General features: G+C 49.8%; 1 protein-coding gene across 1 annotated transcript in view; it reads left to right on the forward strand.

Annotated features, from left to right (window-relative positions):
- Positions 1-1,454: 1,454 nt before the first annotated feature.
- The window catches only part of RCAN1 (regulator of calcineurin 1), a 77,938-nt gene continuing 53,800 nt past the window's right edge, over positions 1,455-25,592 (forward strand). The window contains exon 1 of the mRNA XM_079154942.1: positions 1,455-1,862. Coding sequence (XP_079011068.1) covers positions 1,620-1,862 — 243 coding nt within the window. The 5' untranslated portion in view covers positions 1,455-1,619. The remainder of the gene's footprint in view (positions 1,863-25,592) is intronic.

Consider the following 25,592-nt stretch of genomic DNA (forward strand, 5'->3'; position numbering starts at 1 on the left):
GTGACCACCTTTTGTGACTGGTTTCTTTCCCTTAGCATGTTTTTGAGGCCCATTCATGCGGTGGCAAGCATGGGTACTTCACTGCTTTATATGGCTAAATAATACTTCATTGTAGGACTACAGTCCTGGTGTACCCTTCATGGGCTGATGAACACTTGGGTTGTTAGGAATAATGATGCTATAAACTTCCATGTACACGTGTTTGTATGGACATAAGGTTTCACTGCAGAGTATACACCTAGAACAGGAAGTGCTGGGTCACATGGTAACTCCACATTTAACTTTCAGGGATCTGCCAAATTGTTTACCAAAGTGGCTGCATCAATTTACATTCCCACTAGCAATATATGCTGGTTCCAATTTCTCCATATCCTCACATCCCACTCTACTTACCAGTTCTCTCTGCAAGAGTCTTACTACTCCTCTTAGATTTAAGCCCCAAGATATTATACTAGCTACACAGAACTTCACACCTGGTGCATGAGTAAGCCTCGGCAGTTAGTTGGGTGTACTTTTAATTAGCTGCACTTCCTAACTAGTGGATACACCTACGTCAGGAGAAAATATACATCTAATTTTACATCCTTCAAAAGAACTTACTGCATAAACACAGCTGCCATTTATTGAGCATTTACTGGATTCTTCCTGCATATGGCCTCATTTTTTTGAGCAAGCAAACTGATTCAGATTTACTCGTCCAAGTAATTAACAGCAAAACTTAAATTCATACCCAAGTTTTCCTTGCATCACGTGGTCCTTCAACATGAAGGAATTCTCTTTTGAGCATCAAAAGCAATGTTCAATGTTGAGCACAGCACATAAAGGTTTTTAGAAATAGAATTCTAACTACATTAATTTTGGAGACTGATAAACTGACTAATAAACCGAAATATAAAAGTAAGGATGGTGTCATGGCCTGGTTCCTTATTTGCAACTACATCTGGTAATACAAGGTTAAGCATGTGTAAGCACGTGCCAACAGTCGGCTGCAGCTAGAACCCTACCCTGGAATAGATCTCTCTGAAATTCCCCCAAAGTTGGCTCCTGTTTCCCCAAAAGACACCGCAAGGCAGCCCCCGGGGCGCTGCCTGCTCAGTCATCAGCCTAAGGGACCAAGGCTCTAAGGGCCCAAGACTGCCTGGCATCCTCGACAAACACCACTCGCCTTCATAAAAAAACCGGCAACAGGCCTTTGCCCCTAACTAATATGGTCGCCTTTAGGCTTCAGGCTTGGGGCGGCAGAATGCGGATCACCTGACGAGAATCCCGTTCTCTTATTGGTCTTCTCTCCGGGAAGGGCGGGACATGGTAACCCAGCTGGGGCCGGCCTTAAAGGGACCGCCGCCGAACCAGCCGGAGCTCCGCCCTCGGGGCTGGGCGGGCGGGGCGCCGCGCAGGCTTTCTGCCCCTCCCGCGCTGGACAGAGGCGGGCGGGGCGGGCGCTCGGAGGCCGCGTCTCCAGGAACCGCGGTGACAGCCGGCGGCCGACAGCCGCGCGACCCCGAGGGGGTTAACCGGAGCCGGCGGCCGCGGCGCGGAGGGGAGAGCGCTCGGCTCCGGCGCGCGAGCCCGGCGCAGCCGACGGGGGCGCACAGGGGCGCGCGGGCGGGAGCGCGGGGATGGAGGACGGCGTGGTCGGGCCCCGGCTCGGGGCGGCGGCGGAGGCGGCCGAGGCGCGGGCGCGGCCCGGGGTGACGCTGCGGCCCTTCGCGCCCTTCTCCGGGTCGGCCGAGGCCGACGAGGGCGGCGGCGACTGGAGCTTCATCGACTGCGAGATGGAGGAGGTGGACCTGCAGGACCTGCCGAGCGCCACCATCGCCTGCCACCTGGACCCGCGCGTGTTCGTGGACGGCCTGTGCCGGGTGAGGGCTGGGCCGGGCGGCCGTCGGGGCGGAGGGCGGACACTTGTTGCCCGAGGAAGCGGCGCGGGTGGCAGCGCCGAGGGCGGGCCGCGGGTCGGGCGGGCGGCGACCCCCGGACGAGCGGCCGCGGACCCTGCCCCGGGGTGGCGCCCCGCGGACCCGGGTCCCGGAGCGCCTGCCGGCCGCGCGCAGCTCCCGGAGGGGTTTCAGCGGCTCCGCTCGCCAGGCTCGCGGCTGCTTCCTAGCGACGCCCCAGCGCCGGTGGTTATTGGGGCGGGGGACGAATTAGCACCCGAAGCGGCCGGGCAGCGCCTGCGCCCCCTGGGGCGCTGGCCACAGCCCCGCATTTACTCGGTAGGGGAGGGGGTCGCCTCATTCACGCGAGGAGGAAACAGACGTTGAGCGGCGACGTGACTCACTGTTCATAAATACGACGACGTCTCCGCATTCTCAATCTGCACGATTGGAAGAAAAGCCAGTGTTTGGGTGAGGATCCGTGGTTGCTCATTATCCTGCGGTTCGTTGGCCAGTTTTGGTGGAATGGCGTTAGGGGGAAGGAGACCATTTTCAAAACCTTTAGGATATTTAACCAGAAATCTTGCTCCCTTGAAGGAGTGACATGCCACCACCAGGGACACTCAAGTACATGGGGAATTGATCCCCCTCCCCCAAATCCGCACATTTTAGACACTTTAGAGGGTGAGAGAGCAACTATGAGTAATCAATGATGGTAGCGGGGAGGAGAAATTTATTCAAATCTTCAGTTATTGTGCAGAATAAAATTTGGACAGTGTAGGCGTTGCAGAATGAAACCTGCTTTTGAGAGTTGCCCCGTTAAGACAGCAGCTGTCAAAAAAGCAATGCTTTCAGGCTTGGCTCTGGGTCCACATGTACTGTCAGTGAACTGTAGTTGAAGGCGGCTGCCAAAAGGAACACTCTGTGGAACTGGAATGGTGTGCTTAAGTCTCATTTATTTATAATTTATATGCCCATTTACTTTCAGAAAGGATTTTACAATGGCCACATCAACTTCTGGGCATGCTTTCTAGAGCAACAATTTTCACCAACCCGGGGTCTTCCTCATCTTACTCTCAAACCTGTTCTTCTCAGGCAGCAGTGGCTTATTTTGGGTTTGCTCCCAGCCACTGGGGAACCATGGCAGGAGGATCACAAGTTCAAGGTCACCCTCAGCAACGTAGAGAGACCCTGTCTCAAAAAAATAAAAATTAAAAGGACTGGGGATGTAGTTCAGTGGTAAAGTGCCCTGGATTCAATCCCCAATACCAAATAAATAAATAGATTAATAAATAAAACAAAAAAAAAAGCTTATTCTTCTCTGGGTAGGATAAGCATCTTTTCTTTCTGGGTGTCCAGTGCAGTAGCTGGGTGAATTTCTGGGTGTCAAGTGAATTTTGGCCCACTTTGCCAACTATTCATTTTAACCTTTATTTTGGGACTCTGCTGAAGGCCAGGCACTGTTCTCGGATCTGAGGCTACACAGTGACTGCATTAGCATTTTTGCCTTGAGAATTGACATTTTGTTGGAGGAAGCAGACACTAAACAAACATCAAGTGTATCAGAAGGTGATGGTGCCGTAGGAAAAGTAAGGCTTGGGGCTGGAGGTTTGGAAGGGACAGAGGTGGTGGCTGTACATCAGCTGGTTGGGGAAGGCCTCATCCACGGGCAGTGCTTTAAGTGGACACACTGGGCCAGCCTGTGTCCATTCATACTTTGCTGTTGGTTGGTGCCATGTTGCAGGCCCAGGTTTGGCCCCAGGACAGTAGTGGACATGCCAGGCTCCCTGCTTTCATGAGTGTGGGTTCTAGTGGCTGAGGAGGAGACAGGCCATAAAAAAGCAAGTGAACGAGATACTTGTAGATTCAGGTATTGTCCCTTGGTCTCCACGGGGGAGTGCTGGTTCTAGGAAACCCTTTGGTACTAAAATCCATGTATGCGCTTAAGTCGTGGCGTTCACATATAACCTGGGCACATCTTCTCTTATATTTTAAATCATCTCTAGTTACTTTCTTAATAACTAATATACCATGACATGTAAATAGTTGTTATACTATATTTTTTTCAGGAGTAATGATAAGGAAAAAAGTCTTTACCTATTCAGTGCGATGAAGTTTTTTAAGAATTTTGACTCATGGTTGGTTGACTCTGCAGGTGTGGTGCCCAAGGATATGGCGGGCTGATGGTGGTGATAGACACAATAGCAAACATAAAATAGGAGAATGAGCCGGCAGGGGGTGGTAGGTCCTAGCACTCAGGTCCTGGCAGCGTCACGCACTGTGGCGGTTCAAGAGGTCTTACTGAAGAACTGGTTTGCTGGGGTGACCCTGCGGGAATCTACAAGGGATGCCAGGAAGCAGTGTGGCTGGAACCTAGGGGAGGAGACAGGCAGGGGCCGTAGGCTTAAAAGGTGCCCCGTTGAGGTGTGAGGCCCAGTCAGGAAGGGAAGTACTGCAGGCCTCCATCCTTTGGGTGGAACTGAGTGAGCAGCCAGGAGATGGAAGCGCCCAAGCAGTAGAGTCCGTAGATAGAGTTAGCCTTCCAGAGCCCAGAGAAGGGCAGAGAGTGGCTCTGGGGCCAGTGTGGGCACAGGGACACATGGGAGTCTTAGCCTGGAGCCTCTTTAGATTGAGTGGCCCAAGAAGGCCTCTGTGCAGCTTGAACTGGGCTGATGGGAGGGTGCTCCTGGGAGATTTTTGGGTGCCGGCCTCCAGGCAGAGGGAGTGACAAATGCTGAAGTTCAGTGCCAGGGTGAACTGTGGGTAAAGCATGAAGGAGCCACAGGTGTGCTGAATAGGAGGAGGGGGGCGGCTGAGGTCAGAGGGCAGCCAGGGAGGGTTCCTCGGGGCTGTGGTGCCCTTCAGATGTCATCTTAACTGCAGGGCGGGGTGGGTGGGGAATGACTCTCTGGGAACAGAGATGAGTGGGCAGGAGAGGAAGTGGGGAGGCGGGCTGGGAGGCTGCTCCATTGCTGGGGAACTTGGAGGGGGTGAGTGCTGGGGTGGTGTTGGAAATGGGAAATGGGTAGAACCTCCATTTGAGCCCCCTTCTCCATTCGGAAGCCCCTGGGGAGCTTCCTGCTCCATCGCCCATTCACACAGTCCTGCACGATTTACAGCAGTGGGGGAAGACATAAAAACGGATTGGGGAAGGGGCCTCCGTCCCCCAGAGACACATGCCTTCAGGCAACAAGGCTGTCCAGAGAGGGGATCATTTCTCATTGAGCTAAAACCATCCCTCTGGGAAGAGTGGCTTCTGAGCTTCCACCCGAAGCCTTGGTATTTTAAAGGCCGTCCTTCCTACAGGGTAGCGTGTCACCTTTGGGGGTATAAGGGATGTGTACGTGTACTTCAGAGTAGTGGTGTTCACCTTGAGTAGACAGATGATGAGCTGCACATGCCTGTGGGCTGGCCTCCCCTCTCCACAGCCAGGCTGGCGGAGGCCACCGTGGAGAGAGCAGGCCTGCCTAGAAGACTGGCTCCAGCCTGCTGCGTGCAGGTTCCTGTGATTCTGCAGTCAGTCTCCACAGCAGAACAGAAATGGACCTGACCTGCTGATTCCTTTGAGCGTTTACAGAAGCCGTTCTGTAACTACTAAAGTCTGGTCTGAATAAGTGAGATCATCTGTGTTCGCTGGATCATCATCAATAATGTAAATAATTTATGATGACTCAGTTTTTATCTAACAATAATTGAAACTATATCATTAATTTAAAATAATCATTAACTTAATACCATTATAAATTAGTGAAAATTGTTATTAACATAAGATTATTTTCTTTGTGTGTAATATTTGCCAAGCATTACACTAACTACTTCTTTCGTGAAAATACTGTTCTGCTTTGGAAAGAAAAGCAGTGCTTTGAACCAGTAACTGCATGTGCATATACTCTGGATTGGGGGCAGTGGTTAGTTATTTGGTTCCCAATGGTAAGAGTTTACTCCACCTTCATGAAGGCACCCAGGAATTTCAAAGTTTCTCAAATAGTATTCTGTTAGCTTCCAAGCAGTAAATAGAGTTCCTTATAGTAGTGGAAGCACGTACATTTTTTGGTTGTCTGAAATGTGAATATATATTTGACTGATGACGTGTTACTTGAAGGCTAAGTGAGAAAATCACAAAAATCTATTCTAGTGAATACACTTTTTTTTTGAATGCTCACGTATGATCTGTGGTAGCTGCGTTCCTTGATTCTTTTAATAACACGATGTTCTGATTGGTGAAGAAGCAATTTAAGTGATGTCCTTGAATTCTCCCATCACTGGACCCCCTGCCTAGGTTGGTTCTGTCGAACTGACCTTAGATCCCGGGACCTTGAGACATTCCCATGCCCAGCCCACTGCACCACCAGTTCCAGCTCCAGGCAGGAAGTGGGAATTGGCTGGAAAGCTCCTTAGCTGATTTTGTCAGATGCAGTCCAGGACCAGGACCCCAGCTAGAGGGTCTGGCCCTGACCCTCGGCATTATTGAATCTTGAAGATAACTAAATACTTACAGCCGGTTCTACCTCTAGCCAGATGACAGCCTGTCTGTGCCTTGATTTCTTCGAGTCTGTAATGGGAGCCAGGCTCTTGGACTGGAGGACGCCCTCATCCTGGAGTGCTGTTTGATCTTGAAGTCTGACAGCAGGATTGTGGTCAGCAGGAGGGTAAGTGACCCTAGGAGCATTTTACTCCAAGGGCTGGGCTACTTTCCTTAAGCCTTTATATGCTGCACCCGAGGGCAGATCACAGACTGCCCTCCAGAGCTGGTCTTTGGGTAGTAGGACATCATTTAGTGGTACCTCAGTGATTCAAGTGCTTTAGGGCAGCTGATGGGCACAGCTTCCCTGAGATTGCATATCCATGGCTGCCTCTGCCCAATTCCTGTCAGTCAGTGAGCGCAGCACATTGTAAATTATGACATCCTAGCAGGAGGAGTGACAGTGGGAAGTCAGGCAGTTGTAGACATGTTCACTTTTCATCCTAGGGAGGAGGGTGAGACGTGTGGATCTCAGACTTAAATTATGGAGAGAAACTCTTCCCCTAAGTGATCCCATATCCAGTATGGTCTGGTTCAGTTCTTGGGGTGTGTTCACGTTACATACGTGCACGGCATGTTTTAGAACTTACCCACGATTTCCCTAAGTTAGAATTCCTGGCTCTTAATGAGCCACATGCCTGCTGCACCCGCAGGTCTTTGCTTACTTCTTTTCCACCTCTCTGCTGAGAAGTGTCTGGTGCCCGTTTGGGCTCGGTCAGCCACCCCTGTGCACACCTACCTGCTCAAAGCCTTTACTTCAGTGGCAGTGGCTTTGAATGTTACAACCTGGGACTACAGACTTTTCAAGGACTTGGGATAATCGCAGTAGAGACAGAAAATGGGCTTTGTGATAGAACAGAGAAAGTGGGGCTGTTGGTTCCCATGCTTACAGTTCAGACTCTTTCTTTGTCCCTTTGTTTCTTTCCTTTTAAAAAATGCCATCAGATGACACAGTCACTGCGTTTCCTGGTTTGCGGGTGCAGGTCAGTGAGCACTGCCCTCTTGCCGTAGCAGGGATGAAGCCCCCTCTGTCCCTGGTTGGTGGTGCGTTGCCAGTGCCTTGAAGTACAGTTTCGTGGCTTCCCCCTCCGAGATACCGAGCACCCTCAGGATTGATGGGCTGACCTTGAAGGAGACAGTGGGTGACGTGGCTGTGTTCTCTGAGCAGGGAGGGGCTGTGCCTTGGCCATAAGTGCAGACGCGGCCCGTGGTAAGAGAACCTCAGGAGCCTGCTCCCTGCCTTCACTCCAGCTTCCATGTTGGGAAAGGCGGCTTTGTGCGAAGGCCTCATCCTGGTTGAGGGCCGGGGTCTTCAGCAGACCTTTGCCACTTAGGCAGGGTGACTCGGGAATTGTTACCCTGACCTGTGCCTTAGTCTCTCTGCCTGTGAAATGGGGTGGATGTAAGATGCTTGTCACAAAGACTGGCACCTTGTGGGTCATTGTGTTTGCCGTCTGCTGCTGTGTAACTCACTCACCCAGCACTTAGTGGCTTGGACAGTAAGTGTGTGTCACCTCTTCGTGCTCGTGGTCAGGAATCCAGGGATGGCTAAGCTGAAGCCTCTGCCTCAGGCTCTCACCAGGCTGCACTAAAGCCTCGGTTGCCGTGTCACCCTGAGGCAGCAGAGCTGAGGCAGGAGCATGGGGTCCTTGGTGGCTCTTGTCCATTGGGCCTCTCATGGCATGGCAGCGGTTTCCCCCAGAGCGAGCGAGCGATGGGGTGGGACCCACTGTCTTTAAGTGCAGGTCATTTGAGGTGAGAACACCACACGGGCCGTAAACACCAGGAGGTGGATCACGGGCCAGCTCCGCCTGCCTCCCCTGCAGTGAGATGCTGTCCCTTCATTTTTTGTTTTCTTTTAATAAACATTTCCAATGTCTGTGGAGCAGTTAATGAACTGTCTGCTGAGAGCTTGGGGCTGTGACAGCATGCCTGAGACCCTGGGTTCCATCCCCAGCATCAGGGGAGGTTTATTAACGTTTCTTCTGATCTGATTTTTTCTCTCTGGGTTCAACTGCATGAAAGAATACACTTCTAGCCTCCCAGCTTAACATGCAGTACCTGGCCTAGTAGGTGGATTATAGCTAGATTTGTAAGTTCCTGAGTCACCAAAAGTTGGTGCCCACCTCATTTCTGAGAGAGCTCAAGACGCTAAACCCTTGGTGTACATAAGCTGGAAGGTCTAGTACTTTTCCTCTCATTGCTAATTTTGGTGGGTGAAGTATGAAATTCCCACAAGCAATCGTAATTAGCACCATAGAGAGAGGTATTTGAGGTTGACCTGAATTTAGGATTAGAAGACAAAAATGTTATTTAATTCAGAGGCTAATTTTGGATGTTTCCCCCCAACATAACAATAGCTTGTCTTCATTACTGTATGAGTCTTCTTGGGCTGCTGTACAAAAGGCCAACAATGAGGGACTTAAAAGACCAGCGTTTATTTTCTCCTAGTTCAGGCCTTGGAAGTCTGAGATCGGGTGCCTGCATGGCTGGTTCTGGTGAGGACCCTTCCTGATTGGCAGGTGGGCGCCTTCTTCCTTCGTCCTAGTCTTTTCTCGCGGTGCGGAGACAGCCAACTCTGTTCCCTCCACTTGTGAGGCCGCTAATCCTGTTGGGGCAGGGCCCTACCCTCGTGACCTTATTTAACTTTACTTTCTTAGAGGTGACACCTCCAAATTCAGCCACTCTGGGCGTTGGAGCTTCACCATAAGAATTTGGGGTTGATATACAAATGTTGTCTATAATAATCATCCTTGTATTTTGTTAATATTTGTGTTGTTTTTAAAGATAATAAAAGTTTCCATTCATTAAAATGAAGTGCTTTGTTTGTACCATCAGTATATAAGTGTAAGGGCGGCCAGGCATTGGCCGAGGGGCCTGTTCCAGGGCGCACGGCCGGGAGGTATGGGTCCTGTGACTCACACCCCCCTTTGGCCATCTCTGAAGCTGTGCCACCCATTGTCTCTTAGTGTGACAGCGATGCATATGGGTCTTTCATATGCCGTTTGCATCTTATTTAAATCTTAGGGCAACTTTATGAAGAAAGTACTTTTATCCACAGGAATCAGGTTCACACAAGTTACAACTCCATATTCCTTTGGCCACGTACTTATATTTAGGGGGTTTTTTGAGTGCTTATGGTGCACTGGGCCCCGTGGCAGCCTTGACCGTATTGCATTCAAGCAGAAGCAAAGCCTGGACGCCAGAGCCGGGCAAACCTGGATGCTCCATTCGTTTTAATCATTCACTCAACAAATATGCCTTAAGTTCCAGCCATGTTCTGAGCCTTGTGCTGGCTGCAGACAGCTGTAACTCCAGGCAAACCAGGTGGCCCCCCAGCCCCAGCCTCCTCTGTTGCCAAATGAGGACAGTGGTCCCCACCCCACAGACTGGGAGGTCAGTATAGGGGGATTCACAGGCTAGCAGGAAGACACAACTTAATTTTTTTGGTCTCATGCATGTCATATAACTCTTAACTAAAAGTTTATAGATCACTATTGTCCTTGGGCATGTTCAGCCCCAGGCCTCGGGCACTTCATCTGTCAGTTGAGCAGGTTGAATCAGATAATCCCCGAGGTCCTTTCCGGCTCTTCCAACTGAAGGGCTCAGCTGTCTCCTACCAGTGGAACACTATCCTTTGGCCCCTTGGGCCACACCCCCACTGCTTCACACAGGCTTTTCCAAGTAGGAATTTGCTCAGAAAGAGAGTTCTTCAGTGTGATTCTGGTTCTCTTCCATCCAGTTCCTCCAGCCTCCCAACCATGCTTGCCCGGAACTTGCAATCCTCCTGCCTCAGCCTCCAGAGTACTGCCTGCTAGTTTGTGGCTAAAAAGAAAGTAAATTTTTGTCATTTAAGTTGCCTTCCAGGGCCAGAACACTGAAATATTTTTAAAAAACATTTACCAATCTGACAATTACTATAGACTTTTCCTGGTAGCTTTACATCATCATCATCATCATCATTATTATTATTATTGGTACTGGGGATTGAACCCAAAGGGGCTTAACAATTGAGCCACATCCCCAGCCTTTTTTTTTTGTATCTTTCTTAAAGACAGAGTCTCCCCCATTTGCGTAGGGCCTTCCTAAGTTGCTGAGGCTGACTTTGAACTCTTGATCCTCTTGCTCCAGCCTCCTAGGCTACTGGGAATACAGGTGTGGGCCTCTGCACTGGCCTTTATTTATTAATAGAATGGTAATATGTCAGTTTGTCTATCTTATTTTCCACCTGTTGTCCTGGGGAATTTTTTTTCTTTTTTTTTAAGATGGGGTTTTGCTATGTTGCCTAGGCTGTCCTTGAACTCCCAGGCTTAAGTGATCTTCCTGCCTTGTCCTCCTAAGTAGTCGAGACTGAGTTTGTGCCATTGTACTTCGCCAGGGAAATTCTTGTGATGCCTGTTTCCACTCTTATGTTTGGGGGGTAAATTATAAAATTAGCAATTATGCAATTAATTATAAATACTGTATTTATTTAGCACTTACTATTTGTGCCAAATATCTTATACATCATCTCATTTAACCTTTTGTACAACTTATTTTTTGGGGGGACTTGGGGTACTGGGGATTGAACATTGAGGCTCTTTGCCACTGAGCTACACCCCAGCCCTTTTAAAAAATATTTTATCAGAGAACCTTGCTGAGTTGCTTAGGCCTTCACCAAGTTATTGAGGCTGGCCTCGGGTTTGCAATCCTCCTGCCTCAGCCTCTCCAGTTGCTGGGATGTTACAGGTCTGTGCCACCACACTCAGCAATCCTTCCTGTAACTTCTAAGATTAATGCTATTATTTGCTCATTTTACAGGTGAAGGCGACTACTCCCTTTACAAAATAATAAGCACCATAGAGTCCCTTGGTTCCCAGCCTCCTGACTCTGGAGTTCTGAGTCCCAGGCGGGAGGGCCCTCTGAGCCTCACCTTCCATTTCTCCCTTGAGTGGCTCAGGCTCAGCAGGGCGATGACATGGCCTCGGGAGTGCTCAGTGGAATGGGCAGAACTGGAGCTGGAATGGGTCTCCTTTCTCACAGCCCACTGGTTTTGACACAGCTCACTTACTTCTGTGTCAAATAAGGTCTTCCCTTCCCCACCCAACACCGAAGAACCCGGAGCACACAAATAGCAGGAGGACTTCTGGAATCCAGGCCAGCCAGAACCTGGATAACTGGCGAGCCTGGGAAAAGCCTGTCCCCAGGCCATGACTAGGGGGCTGCCAAAGGGCAGCTGTCCCTGCTCATGGAGGGAGCAGAGCTTTGCACTGGGGCTGTTCAAAAGTCCCGTGGTTGCCAGCAGGGGGAAGCAACTTCCTGTGTGTTCTGCCCCATCCTGCTGTTGGCTTAGACTATTTCAGGCGTCAGACAGAAAGTCTTGTTTTCAGAAGGAAAGGGAGAAGTCATGTCTTACGGTACAAAGAAGATAAGTTGTCGTTTGGACTTAAAAATGGAGAGATACCTCCCATTTTCCAGCAGAAAGCCATGCAATTGAGAGGCCACTCCTGGTGTGGCCTTTTCCCGCTGCGAGTGGTGATGTCTCTGTGCTGGGAATCTGAAGTCAGGGAGCTGGTTCCTCTGAGAAGAAGGCGCTTTAAGGGAACAGTTCCCACTCCAGCTGCCACAGCACCTGTACTCTGATTTGGTGCCACTTGTTTGAAACACCACTCAAGTGACCACCTGAGAAAATGTAGAGAAGGTTGTGGGCGCAGCTCAGGGGGAGGACACTTGCCTGGCAGGTGTGAGGCACTGGGTTCCCCCCTGCACCTTACAAAGAAAGAAAGGAAAAGGAAAAAATGCAAGAAGAGAACCCACTCCTGCAAACACACGGTGTCAGGGATATTGGGGATTCGTGAGCAGACTTCCGGTGTTAAGTTCTAGGTAAATTACTTGGAACAGAAAAGCTCTTGCTGGGAGGTAAATCATGAGACCTGTCTGGTGGAAATTGCTCTCTCATGGGGATGGTTCCAGAATGACCACCGCTCAGCCCACGTAGTGATGGTCGCCTGGGCTGGAGTGGAGATCCTGGGGAATTTGGATAGATCTCAGCTCCCCTAATGCATCCTAGCCCACGGATCTAAGGCGGTCTGGCTCAGCTGTCTATAAAACTGCTTTGCAGCCCCTGAAAACAGGCCACCCCTCAGAAAGACCCAGCAGGCTACCATTCACAGATGGACCTGCAGAACTTGCACATGGTTGGAAAGTGATTCAGGACTTGCTCAGTATCTCTAGAACAGCTGAATCCAGGATGGAGCTTTTCAAACCCGGTGATGGGAGCTATGTTGGGTCGATGACTTCCTGCAGTGTCACAGAGGACAGCAGGGCACATGGTGTCCTGTGTTCACGGCTTGACGCAGAGGAGCCACCTAGAGGGGTCTGCCTCAGATTCAGAGCAGCTTCACGTTCACCTTCATACAAGTTGAAATGCTTGGAACCAGAAGCATTTCAGATTTGGAGTTTTTTGGATTTGGGGATATTTGCATAGTCTTTACCAGTTAAGCATCCCTAACCCAAAAATCCAAAATGAGCGTTGGGGTTTTTGGATGAGGGATGCTCAACCCATAGTGTAAAGAGAGGTCTGGGAGGTGCCTTTGCCTCTAGGTGCTGTGGCAGTGTTCACAATAGCATCTGAAGAGAGGAGATGCTCAGAAAATAGTCTTTGATGGCAGTGAATATATGGCTCATGGTTTTATTAGGTCACCATTTAATGTTTGCTCGTTTATTTCCTGTTCATTTATTTTCTCAAGTCCTTCGTTCTCTCTACTGATGGGCACGGGGCGCAGTGGCAGGCCACCCACTTGCAGCTTTCCAGGCCATTAGTTGTTAGTCTGCTGAGAGTGGAGGCGTGGCTGAAGGTGTGTGCACACCCGCCCTGCATGCCTACCCTTCCTTAGGACCTCTGCCTCCCTCAGTTTAGAGCTGTCCCTGTTAGGTGGCTAGGCCATTATGGAAAGTGGGAGGCTGTGCCCAAGAGCCAAGTCAGCCTGGATTCAGATCCCAGCTTCGCCAGCCACTGGCTGTCATCTTGGGCAAGTAGCTTCTCTGCCCTTTGTGGAGCCCTGGAGGTGAAACTACCATAAGGATGAAAATGTCACTCTTTTAAATATGTGAAATAGTAAGGCTTATTTTCCCAGGAGTAACTTAGTCACTTTTAGAATTTGCATCAATTATTTCAGACCAGTAGTGTTTGAGGCTTTAAATCATTACAGTGTATGTGTGTGTGTGTGTGTGTGTGTGTGTGTGTGCACGCGTGCACACACGCATGTGTATATGAAATAAACTTAGATGTTTTCAAATACTGAGAATACTATAGTAAAATATATAAGACCAACAGGTTAGCATGACTTATTATCACTTGTAAGTGCTTAGAATGAACTGTACCACAGTACAGTTACCACAGTATGTTGGGAACTTATTAAAAGGCTATTTAATGTCTAGTGAGCTTTCCTACAAAGTTGAAAATATTTGAAGAACTTAAACAGTTTTTTAAAAAAATAAATATGAAATAACAATGAATTTTCAGAACTACAAAGTATAAAATCATTATAGTAGGTGAGAGGAATCCTAGGCTTCCTGACCCAATATTTGAAAATCCTGTGATTGAAAATAAATGCTAATGTTTGGTGGTGAGGGTCTCCCCCTTCCCCTCTCTCCTTCCCTCCCTTTTTTCTGATTTTTCTTAGAGTGTCCTTTAGAGCATGAACAGGTCTTTTCAGAAGTACATTATCATCGGTGACATCTGCACCTACTGCACCAGCCAGCCTCTAGCACCTGATGACAGGTGTCTGGGCCTTCTCCATACCAGGTCCTCAGAGGGCCAGATCACCTTGCTGTCCTTCTTATCTCTGAGAGCTGTCCTGGTTTCCCTCAGTCTGTGCTAGGGAAGATGACTTTCCATGGCAGAAAGCATGCCGTCTGCGTACAACACAGTACCCTGCTGTGCTTTTAATTAAACCAGCCAATCTTCAAAAACTCCATTCTCCCTGCAGTGGTATGTCACCCAACAGTCTGTCTGTCCCCAGCCAGTACTGTGAGATAATTGTGTCAGAGAGAGGTGTGTGGTGGGGGTGGGGGGGCTGAAGATTGAAGGAGGGGCTTTGGCACAGTGCCATCTGGGCTTGTCATTTTGGGGGCCAGTTGGGAATAACCCAGGCTTTGTCTGTGGCGTCCCAGGCTGGCTTCAGCAAGCAGTTCACACCAGGTGTATAGCCCTACCTATGCTGGCTGTACGGCTGTTGAAGGGCACCAGGGAGTGACTAATGCCAACTCACAGGTGCCATTTGCTGAGTGCCAGCTATGGATTATTATAATTGTTTACATCGCTCTGTGATTTGAAAAGTAATTAATTATGAAAGCAATGGTTGGCCATAAGAAATAAGAATACCAGCATTTACTGAAGTCCTCCACTATCTTCTTTCAACCTGTTCCTCAGAGGTCACCTCTGTGGAGTTTCACATGTAAACATATATGGTGTAGAAAGAGAGAAAACACATTTTAATACATGCTATGTGTATGTGTGTACAATATTACAGGGTACTGTGTTGAATATTATTATTTTGCTACTTCTTTTTAAAAATACTGCGAATGTATTTCCAGTGGACTGTGCATTTCCTTTGACTCATGTTTCATTATAAGACATAACCCAGTTAAACTAGTTTTTTCTATGGATGAACATTTAGGTCATTTCAATTTCTTTTCCTATTATAAATGATGTTCCAAGCAGTATTCCTGCATATAGATCTTAGTTTGCTGATGTGCATATCTTATAAGATGCATTTCTCCAGTGGAATTTCTCAGTCAGAGGGTATGGTTATTTTACATTTGATAGATACTGTCAGTTTGCTCTCCAGAATGTTTATATTGATTTGTATCACCACCAGCACCACATAAGGATTTCTTCTTCCCCATATTGTTGCCTGAACTGTAAATCAGTTCCAGTCATTGCCAGGATCTTTGATAGATGCACAATAGTATCTCCTTGTTTCACTTTGCCTTTCCTTATTAGGTACAGGGTTAACCATTTATTATGCTCATTGGTTATTCGTTGCTTTTTTTTTCCTCCATGAATTGATTGCTTGTAATTTACTACGTTTTGAGTAAATTTTTGTCCAGTACTAAAGAATCTTAAAAACTCATTTTTTTGTGTGGATTAAGGAAATTAGTACTTTATCACACATATTACAGATATTTTCTCCAGGTTACCAACTCGATTTTGTGGTGTTTTTAACCCCCAGAAATTTTTATTATTTTTACATGTGGTTTCAGTGCAGAAATGTTACTTCCTAACTTCAGAGTTTGTCATATACCTAGGCCAAGATATATAGGAGTATGTTTTCTTCTAGTACTTTTACATTTTTACTTTTTATTTTTGATGTTTGCCTTTAATTCATTGCTATTTTGGTATAAGAATTGAGTTCAGCCTTCTTGTTTTCTTGTTTATAGTTACCTGTTTGGGTTTATAGAGTTGATTGACGCATTTACATATTATGTTCCTGTACTGTTCTACTTATTTAAGCCACCTTTCAGTACAGGTTTGAAGTTTTCTCTGTATAGGCCCTGTTGTTTTTAGTTTGTATTTATGTTTTAGATCCTTCTGTATAAATATTTTTATGTAAACTTTTAAGAAATGTATTAAAATGAGACTTTTTTCCATTGTCCTTTGTTTTATTTTCATACAAAGGAAATTGTAAGTGTTAGCTTTACCAGCCGCACCCCACATTCCCCTCTAGTCCCCCACTAAAGTTTCTTGCTATTTCTAATATAGGTTGTGCCTCTTATTCAGCATGCTCGGGACCAGAGGATTTTGGATTTTGGATGTTTTTGGATTTTAGAATATTTGCACATATTTAATGAGATTTCTTAGGGATAGGACCCAATATTAAACAAGAGATTCATTTATGCTTCATATACATGTATTGTATGTATACGTAGAGCCCAGGGGCAGTTTTATATGTCTAATGCCCCTGTGTTTTGACTGCAACCCATCATATCAGGTCAGGTGTGGAATTTTCTATCTGAGTTGTCATGTTAGCAGTCAAAAATTTTTGTATTTTGCAGCATTTCATATTTTGAATTTTTGGATTTGGTACGTTGAACTGGTCGCTTAATCTTTTGCATTTTCCAGGTATATGATCAAATAATCATAACTTTGCTGTCCCTCTTCTTTACAATACTTACATGTGTATTGTTTTCTTGTACAAATGATACTTCACCATTGAACTATGGAAGCAGCAGACTGACATCCTTGTCTTATAGAAACACTGGCGTGTCATCTTTGGCTGTAACCTTGGTAGGGCATTTGGTAGATAACTCACCTTCTTGTATCTTTGAAAGTATTTTCTCATTTTAGACCTGGTTGTATACAACAAACAAACCTGGCTATCTTTGTTAGTTTTATAAGGTACAGCACTCAGTTCTCTAAAGAAGCGGCTATAAGAATGTTCTGTGGACCACACATCTCCATCTGTAGGCCAGAGTCTGCATCTCTGACTCCAGATGGAAATTTCCGTGTAGCCACCACTAGCTACATGTGGCCTCTGAGCATTTGAAGTGTGGCGTATGTGACTATGGACTCTAAATTGCAATTTTATTATATTTTAATTAATTTTCATTTTAATTGCCACATGTTGCTGAACACTTAAAATGTAGCTAGTTCTACTTAGGAACTGAATTTTTAATTTGAAGTCTAGCTGATTTTAATGGAAATAGCTGCATATGGCTGGTAGCTGCAGAGTTGGGAGCAGGTTCCTCAGTAATGCCATGGGAGGGTAGGCTGTTGGTGATAGAAGGACCTAGTGGCCACTCAGTGTCCCCGGAGAGGGTTGAGGCCCTTATTTTAGTATCAGATGTCTTTCTTTTCCTGACCCCAACCCTGCCCCTCACTTTCCACTACCCCTCTGTGCATAAAAGCCAAGGACGCAGTGTGTGCAGACCGGTACACACCTGCCTGGCTGGCCTGCATGTGTGTTCAGTGACCGTGTTTGGCTGAGTCGCTTCACTCTGTAATGCAAAGGCTCAAAGTCCCTGGCTGTGTGTCGGGGTCCTGCATCTGCCTCTGGAGGGGGACCAAGAGCACCCCAGGCGTGGGCCTGGGCTCCAGCATCCTCAGGGAGGGTTCCTACTGGGCCCGGGGGGCCCAAGTGCACTTGAGGTTCCCACGTGGTAGCAGGTCACCTCTGTCCCTGTACCTGCCGCACAAGAACGCTGGAGAATTGGAGAGGAAAGAACAGGCCTTTTGGGAGGCCCCCTGTGAGGCTGCGCCTGGACTTAGCTCCTCAGGAAGGAGGACAACATGGCCTTGCCTGCGAGGCCCTTGCAGTTCCTCCCCTGCAGCCAGTGTGCTGTCCTTCCCAGGGAGTCCCCTGCCAGTCCTTGGAACCCTGTTCTCTTAGCTTCCCCTCCCCTCGGCCCTTGAGGAAGCAGGAGAGAGCGCCCGCTGGAGGAAGCCTTGGCCCTTTCTGGTGGGAGGAAGGCCTGTACTCCTGTCTGAAGGTCAGCTCAACCCAGCTCAGCTGCTCCCTGGCAGAAGGGCTGACCCACCTCAGGTGGGGGTCACAACAATAGCACCTCCCAGGGCTTGGTGAGGTCACATGACCCACAGGTGGACCATGCTCAGAAAGGGCTTGGTTCACCAGCACCTCCACAGATGTCAGCTCTGACACTTACTGAGGCTGCTGTCCCTGCCTGGAGGCCTCTAGGCTGGGTCCTTTCTGTCCCTAGTGAGAGCCCTCGATGCAGGTGTACTTGTGGGGGGACACTGGGGACACCGAGAGCCAGAGCCCCCTCATGGCTGGAGCATGGTGTGTCCCGACTCTGCAGAGTGTGGTTTGGTTCCTCTGCCACCGCAGGTCCTGTCCGAGGCAGACCCTCTAGCACCGAGGCCTCCATCGTAACCTTCCAGACAGTGGTTAGTGGGTGCTGGGGAGCAGTGTTGCTCCTCCCAGCAGCCAGCAAAGGCCACGTGCCTGCCTGACCTGTTTGCCAGTTGAGAAGTCAGCTCTCTGGTGGGATGAAGACCCTGCCTCCCAGAGCCTGGGCGTGCGCCCCCTTCCTCTCAGCCCAGGCTTCGTAGTGGCCTAGGTAACAGCAGCCTCCTGCAGTGCCCGGGCTGCGTGCACCCTTAGCAGACTTTGTGATTTGCTGAAAGGTCACGCGCAGCTGGAGCCAAACACAAAGCGCCAGGCGTCTATTCTTTCGGCAGGTGTTGTTCCATTTTGTTTCTGTGGTCAGGGAAAAGCCTTGAGGCATTTTCTTAGAACTCAAAAATTAGGTGGTTCCTCCTCCCTCGCTGCTGACCCTCTTTTCTGCCTCCCAGTGCACCTCCAAACGGGATGTGGCTGCAGTGCGTTCCTGAGGACCTACCAGGGCCAGCTCTGTAGCAAGCGGTTTCTGGGCACATCCCCGTCTGTTCTGGATGGAGTAGCTGAGGACTCCGGAGGCCGAGTCCCTCGCTCCGTGGTGCCCAGCCTAGGAGCAGAGGGCAGGGTGTGAACCCTGGCTGTCTGGTCCAGTTCCTGCTGCCTGCCCTCCTGGTCTACCGCGCTCCATGCCCAGGAGCCCTGTGTGGTGTTACTGTTCCTGTTTCACAGGGAGGTCCCCGGCCTGGGGGTTTGTCCCCGGGCACTACCTGCTGGACAGACCCTGTGGTCTGACTCTAACCCTGTTCCTCCCCAGCACCAGCTGCCCTTCACTCATAGCCTGTGACTCGTCCCTCGCTTCTCACATCAGATACAACCTACTGACTTTCGGGGACCCCAGGTTCCCCAAAGGAGCCCCTCCACCCCCTCCCACGGAACAGTCTCACTTTTCAGCTGTGCCTCAGACCCAGGGTCGCGCTCTCTTCCCACCAGCTCGCTTGCCAGTTCCGGTTCCTCTTGTGGGCTGGTGGCTCATGTCCTCCGCCTGCTCGGCCGTTGGGCTGTTTATTTGACGAGGTTCACCTTCTGACTCAGGGGCCAGGAAAGACACTCTTCTGATATTGTTATCACTGGTGGACATCTTTGTCCCGTTTTGCAACCACTGAAAGTGCCCACTTGCCCAGGCTGAGGAGGGTAGGGATTCGGCCGCCCCCACCGGCCCTCCTGCCAGGATGAAAGGTGAGTGGGAAGGAGCCTTCCTTCCTGTGTGTCGTGGAGTGTCTCGACAGCGGCCGCCCTGGGGCACACAGCGCTCCTCTAGCCTGGCACTCGTTCCTCCAGGGCAGAGGTGGTCTGGTCAGCCTTGCGAACTGTTCTGTTTGCTTATTTACTAAACCGGTTTCCTATTCCGCACACGGCGGGTTCCTTTCTGCCCGCAGTGCTGGGCTCAGCGGCAGAACCCTCCGCCCCACCCACGGGGATCTGCTCCCTCTGTGGCGGGCCATCTGCCCTCTGGGAGGCAGGCCTCTTGTTCCAGTCCAGGCCCGACGGTGGTCAACAGGAAAGGGGGCAGGTGCACAGACCTTGCTCAACAGGAAGCTGTGGCCTGGGGTGGCACCCTGGCTGTGGCACGCCCCTGTCTTGTTCACCAAGCTTTGATTTCTGGATGATCGAGACAGGGTCTTGAGAGGCGGAGGAGAACGTGGCACTGTCCTGGCAGTGCCAGTCCCTCTCAGCCTCTCAGTGTGTGGCGGTTGGGTGGGGGCTGGTTAGCATGGTGTCAAGACACAGGAAATGGCCAATATTTGAACATTTTTGACCCCAAATGTGTGCCTCACTGCTGTGCCTCCATCTGCCCACGTTTTTCTTGAGGTCATCCCATGATGCTCTCTTCCTAACTAGCAACTTTGAGGACATCATCCGAGGTTCTAGTTTGTATAAACTAGGCATCAGGTTCTGTTAACAGCTAGGTGAGGGAAGACCGAGCTCCTTTCAGGAAACACCCTTGGTGCCGAGCAGCTGGCTCGAGAGCCCAGAGCCCTGTTCCCATCCCGGGTCTCCCCGCCTCATCCACTGAGGGCCAGCGGGTGCCACAGTGCCTTCCCACGTTCACCTGGTGCTCCAGTCAAGTCCAGCCATTGAGGTTCTCCAGATTAGTCACCAGGAAACAGATGCTGCATAGGACGATCTGGTCAGGAATGAGACAGTCTCGGCCAGAAGAGGTTTTTTTTGGAATCAGAAAACACAAGTAACAGATGGTTGGTTCTGTTGACTTTTGAAGACAACGTAAATCCATGTGGCAGTTCTCGCACAGACCTGGAGTCCTGGTGTGGAGTAGTGGTAAGTACTGAGTGGCCCCAGGAAGGTGGCTCTGGTGACAAAGAAGGCCAGGGCTTGTGTTGCATGTGACACTGCAGATGGTCCCACCTCGGTATTGCTTGCCATCTCATCCTTGTGCTGGGAAGGTGGGGCTTGGTCCCCCTCAGGGTGAGCCTGGCCACCACCTGACCAAGGGTTTATATTCAGAGCTGTGGCCCTGCTGATCTTGGGGTTTATCAGACCTTTTTTTAGCCCAGTCACTGAGAGGACAGGGCCACAGGAGTGTGGGTGTGCCGAGGGCCCCATAACCGGGACTGATTGGGAAGGGCCTGGCCTGGCAGGAGAGCCGCCCAAGGCTGAGCCACCACCGCCACCTTTAAGCCAGACCTGTCCCCAGAATGCAAGTTCAGACATTGGGCCTCCGGTGGTTCCTCAGGTTTTCTCGCCATGCGCCATTTCTCTTCCGTCTGTTTAAACTCAGGCAGGGAAAGGTAAGGAAGGTCTGAGATTCCGGCAGAGGCTGGAGCGCTTCCTGCTCCCGCCTTCCTGAGGCTGATGACCTCTTAGATAGTGTGATGGAGGAGCCTGCAGTGTGGTTCTCCGCAGCCAAGTGCCGGGCGTCCCCAGGCGTGCTGTGCCCCTGCCGCCGTAGTTCAGGTGGGGAGAGAGGCTGAGTCTCCTCTGGCGGCCTGCAAGTCCCCGGGACCTGGGTAGAGCAGTGGGCGTGCGGGCGTGAGCACAACAGCAGCAGGTCGGCTGCATGGGGTCCCCAGGCCCTTTCTCTCACAGGTGGATGGATAGGACTTAGGATTCAGGGGCTCTTAGGACAGACATGCTTGAAGCTCAGCCGTGGTTCCCCCTACTTGGTTGTGACCCGCAGTGGGCTCATGGCAGCCGGGGGTCCTCCCCATCCTCTCCCTGTGGCTCTCTGAGCACACTCTGTCCCCGCCAGGCCCTGCGCGGGCACCTCTCTCCTCCCGGGTAGTTTCCACCCGGAGGGCCCTCCCTTCCTGCTTCAGCGCCTGGCTGAACTTGTCACCTTGGAGGGAGACCTCCCCGGCCACCGGCTTTCCTTTGGAGCCTCCTCCCTGCGCCTACTTCTTTTCCTCTGTGCCACCTTTTATTCTTCACTGTTCTTCTCTCAGCCAGGGTGTGAACGGCACGCAGCCAGGGCTTCGTTCCGTTTTGCTCTCTGCCGCTTCCCACTCCTAGACCGGCCTGGTACACAGTAGGTGCTTAAGTATGTATTGAGCATCGCTGGACAGTGTTCAGGAATTGAGGACTGGATCCAGGTCTGTGTCCATTCCCTGCTTTTCCTAAAAAAAAACAGCTTTGTATGCTGGTGAGTTTCTCCTGACACCAGGTAGGGGTCACCACAGGCCCGTGAGGGTTTTTAGTCAACAGACCCTTATTCTGACCTCCCAGATCAAGTCCTGAACTATTGCAGCGGCCATGAAATCCAGTCATTCTGAAGACTCCAGTCTTCAATTGGCTAGCTGCCTTTTTTGTTTCAGCCATGTATTGGACATGCCCACAAGAACCCAAGCTTCTCGGGTAAGTGGACCCTCTGAATACGTGAGTTCTGCACCCGGGTCCAGCACCACAGATGGAAGTTGTTCTGGGAAAGAGAACCACACCTGTAGTGAACACGTCCGGGCCCTACCTGTCATCAGTTCTGCACATGCAGCATGACTGCTGTGCACCTGGCCCTGGCACTGGGTCCTGTCCTGCAAGTCCCCTGGAGGTGGCTTAAAGCACACAAGAGGACATGCATTGGTTCTGCACAAATACGCTGCCATCTTACATAGGGGGCTGGAGCATCTGGGGACTCGGGTATCCTGGGAAAACCTGGAGCCCCTCCTCGGAAATGCACCTTCTATCCTCGTAACTCCTTCAGTCCTCTATGCTCAGGACCATCGAGGACATGGCCCATCATCCCTTAGCACTTGTTCCAGGAGGAGGACGTGCTGGCTGCAGGCTCAGAACCAGCCTGTGGGAGCCCAGCAGGGGCCCAGTGCTCAGTGGCGGGATGGAGGAGGTAGCGGCCGAAACGCGTGTGGAGAGTGGCTGGAGAGAACCGTGTGTGCAGAGCGCGCTCTGGCTGAGGGTGCTGGGCGGCTGCTCCAGGTCCCTTTGTTCATTTCCTCTTTCATTCGACAAGAGTCATTCGACAAGGGTTCATCCACTCGCTCTGGCAGCAGCTGGGCCTTTGCTGGGTGTGCACACGTTTTCATGGGAGGATATTATTTTAAACTACCTTAGTTAGACATGTGATCACTGCTACACATCAGTACCCGGACCTGTGGTGGCAGTAACGGGGGCCCTCGGAGGGCCTGGGAGGTCTCCAGGGAGGTGACTTTTAAACAGGTCTGAAGGACACCGAGAGCTAGCTGAGGCCCAGGCAGAGGGAGCGCAAGGACAACAAGGCTTCTGACGGAAAGCGCAGGGGTGCTGGGTGTCACGGGGACGCCGGTGAGCAGCAGGCAGTCGGGGTTCTCCAGGAAAATGCACGGTGGGATAGATGGACACGGAGGTGCGGACAGAGACACGGGGAGGGTCTGGCTCATGCAGGCGAGGCCAGGCTGGAGGACCAGGGGGGCCAGAGGGCCTAAGCCTGCAGAGTCGGTGTGTGTCCCAGCCCAAGGGCAGGAGAGGCAGGTGAGACGGCCCCACCACAGCGGCAAGACCGGAGGAAGGGGCAGCTCCCTCCGCTGTCTTTGGTCCTGTACGGACCCTCGGCAGACTGGAGGCTGCCCAGCCTCAGGGGAGGGCAGTCTGCTTTATCGAGTCCACTGATTAAAATGCTGGTCTTGTCCTGGGACACCCTCACAGACACCCCAGAGACCGTGCCCCACGTGGTCCAGTCAATTTGATGTGTAAAATTAACTATCACTTCTTCTGTACTGGGCTGTCGTCCCTTGTTTCTTGATGATCTTATCCTTTTCCAGGAAAATTAGCATCATTACATAATGCTGCCCCTTAAAACTTCAGTTATCAATCCTGTGAAGATAGCAATAAAAGGTGACAGAAACCTTCCCATTTTAGCACTTTGCCTTCCACGAAGCTCCTGCACGACCATACTCTCATGAACTGTAGTGAGACCCCCAGTTAATACCTCCAAGTAAATATGTCCCTCTTCGTCTCTTTATATGCTCCAAAGTACTGCTATCTTTATTGTGCTTTTTTCTTTAATAAGCTTTTAAATCAGAGTAGAATTCATGTAAGCAGATTTGCTGTCTGACCCGTTTGTAGTGCACAGTTCAGTAGTGTTTACGTGCTGTGCAGCCAGTCCCCGAAGGCTTTCCACCTTGCAGAACGGAAACTCTCTACCTACAAATAGCAGCTTCTCATTTTCCCTCCCCCTGTCCCTGATGATTATCAGAATTCAACCTCTGTCTCTGTGAGTGTGTCTATTCCAGGTATCTCATATAAGTGGAATAATAAAGTATTTGTCCTTGGTGGGCTTATTTCACTTAGCACAGTCTCCTCATCTGTATTATATCATATGCCAGAATTTTCTTCCTTTTTAAGGCTATATAATATTCCATTGTGTGAATATCCCACATTTTGTCAATCCATTTTTCTGTTGATGGATACTTGGGTGGTTGCCATCATGGCTGTTGTGAATGCTGCAGTGAACCTGGTCCTTACAGATACCTGTTCAGGACCTCGCTTTCAGTTCTTCTGGTGTACACCTGAAAGGGAACTGCTGGACTATATGGTAGTTCCGTTTGTGACTTTTTGAGTAACCGCCATACTGGTTTCCACAGTGGTTATACCATTTTACATCCCTGTTAATGGGGTAGAGGTCTCATTTCTCCACGTTCTTGCCAACACTTATTCTGTTCACATATTCTCTCCTTCCCTTCCTGGCCCCCTTCCCTGCCGTCTCCTCCCCTCCCTCCCTACTTCCTTCCTCCCTTTCTCTTCCTTCCTACCCTCCTCCCTCCTTCCCCCCCTCCCTTTCCTTCCTTTCTCTCCTTCCTCTTTTCCTCCTCCCTCCTCCCCTTCCCTCTTCCCTCCTCCCCCTCCCTCCCCCTTCTCCCTCCTCCCTCCTCCCTCTTCCTCCTCCCTCCTCCCCCTTCTTTTTGCCCTGCCTGCCTTCGGTGTCTGTGTTCACGTTCCCTGGCTGTGGGAGGCGCTCTTTCACTGCTCCAGTCCACCTTACATCATTGTCATTTGGCAGTCATCTGGACACAGGCCGACAGGTTCTCTTTCCTGTAATACCCTTGCCAGGTTTGGGATCGAGGTTGTGCTAAAACAGAGCGAGTGGGAAGGGGTCCCCTTTCCGTCTCCTCACCCACCCCAAGAGTCTATGCAGTATTGACATTATTTCTTAAATGTCTAGAAGATTTCACTGATGAAAATAGCTGGGTCTGGAGTTTTCTTTCAAGAAGGTTTGAAATGACAGGTTCTGGAATTTTTTTATAAGTATAAAACCAATTGAATTTTTCCTCTTGTCATTTTTGTAAATTATATTTTTCTAGTAATTTGATGATTTTATTTAATTTCAGGTATATTGGCATACTATTTTTAGAGGCTTTTAGGAGACCACGGGACCTAAGGTCGTCCCCTGTTGAACCCTGATGTGGTACTTGGTTTTCCTGCTTCTTCACAGTCCTGTAGGGGTCCTACTGAATCTGTCACTGTTTAGAAGAGCAGACTGCGCCTTGATTTTTCCCTTTTCTGTTTGTTTTATCTCTCCATGATATTTGCTCTTTTTCTTTTTCTCCTTCTAATTTCTTTGGGTTTAATTGCTGTTCTGTTTTTCCCTTTTGTAGTTGATATGTAAAACATTGATTTTCTTCTTCTTTCCAATGCATTCACATGAGGCTCTGAATCTCCTACATGTGGCTTTTGCTGTATCTTACAAGTGTTGATTTGTCATGTCCTTGTGGTCTTTCACTTTAAGATATTTTTGATTTCTACTCTGATTTTTTTCTTTGATCTATGGATTATTTAGATGCACGTTGCCTACCTTACCAGCAAGTGGGGATTTCCTAGTTACCTTTTACATTACCAACTAGCATAATTCAA

This window comes from Sciurus vulgaris (assembly GCF_902686455.1).
Source record: "Sciurus vulgaris genome assembly, chromosome: 10".
NCBI classification, from domain to species: domain Eukaryota; kingdom Metazoa; phylum Chordata; class Mammalia; order Rodentia; family Sciuridae; genus Sciurus; species Sciurus vulgaris.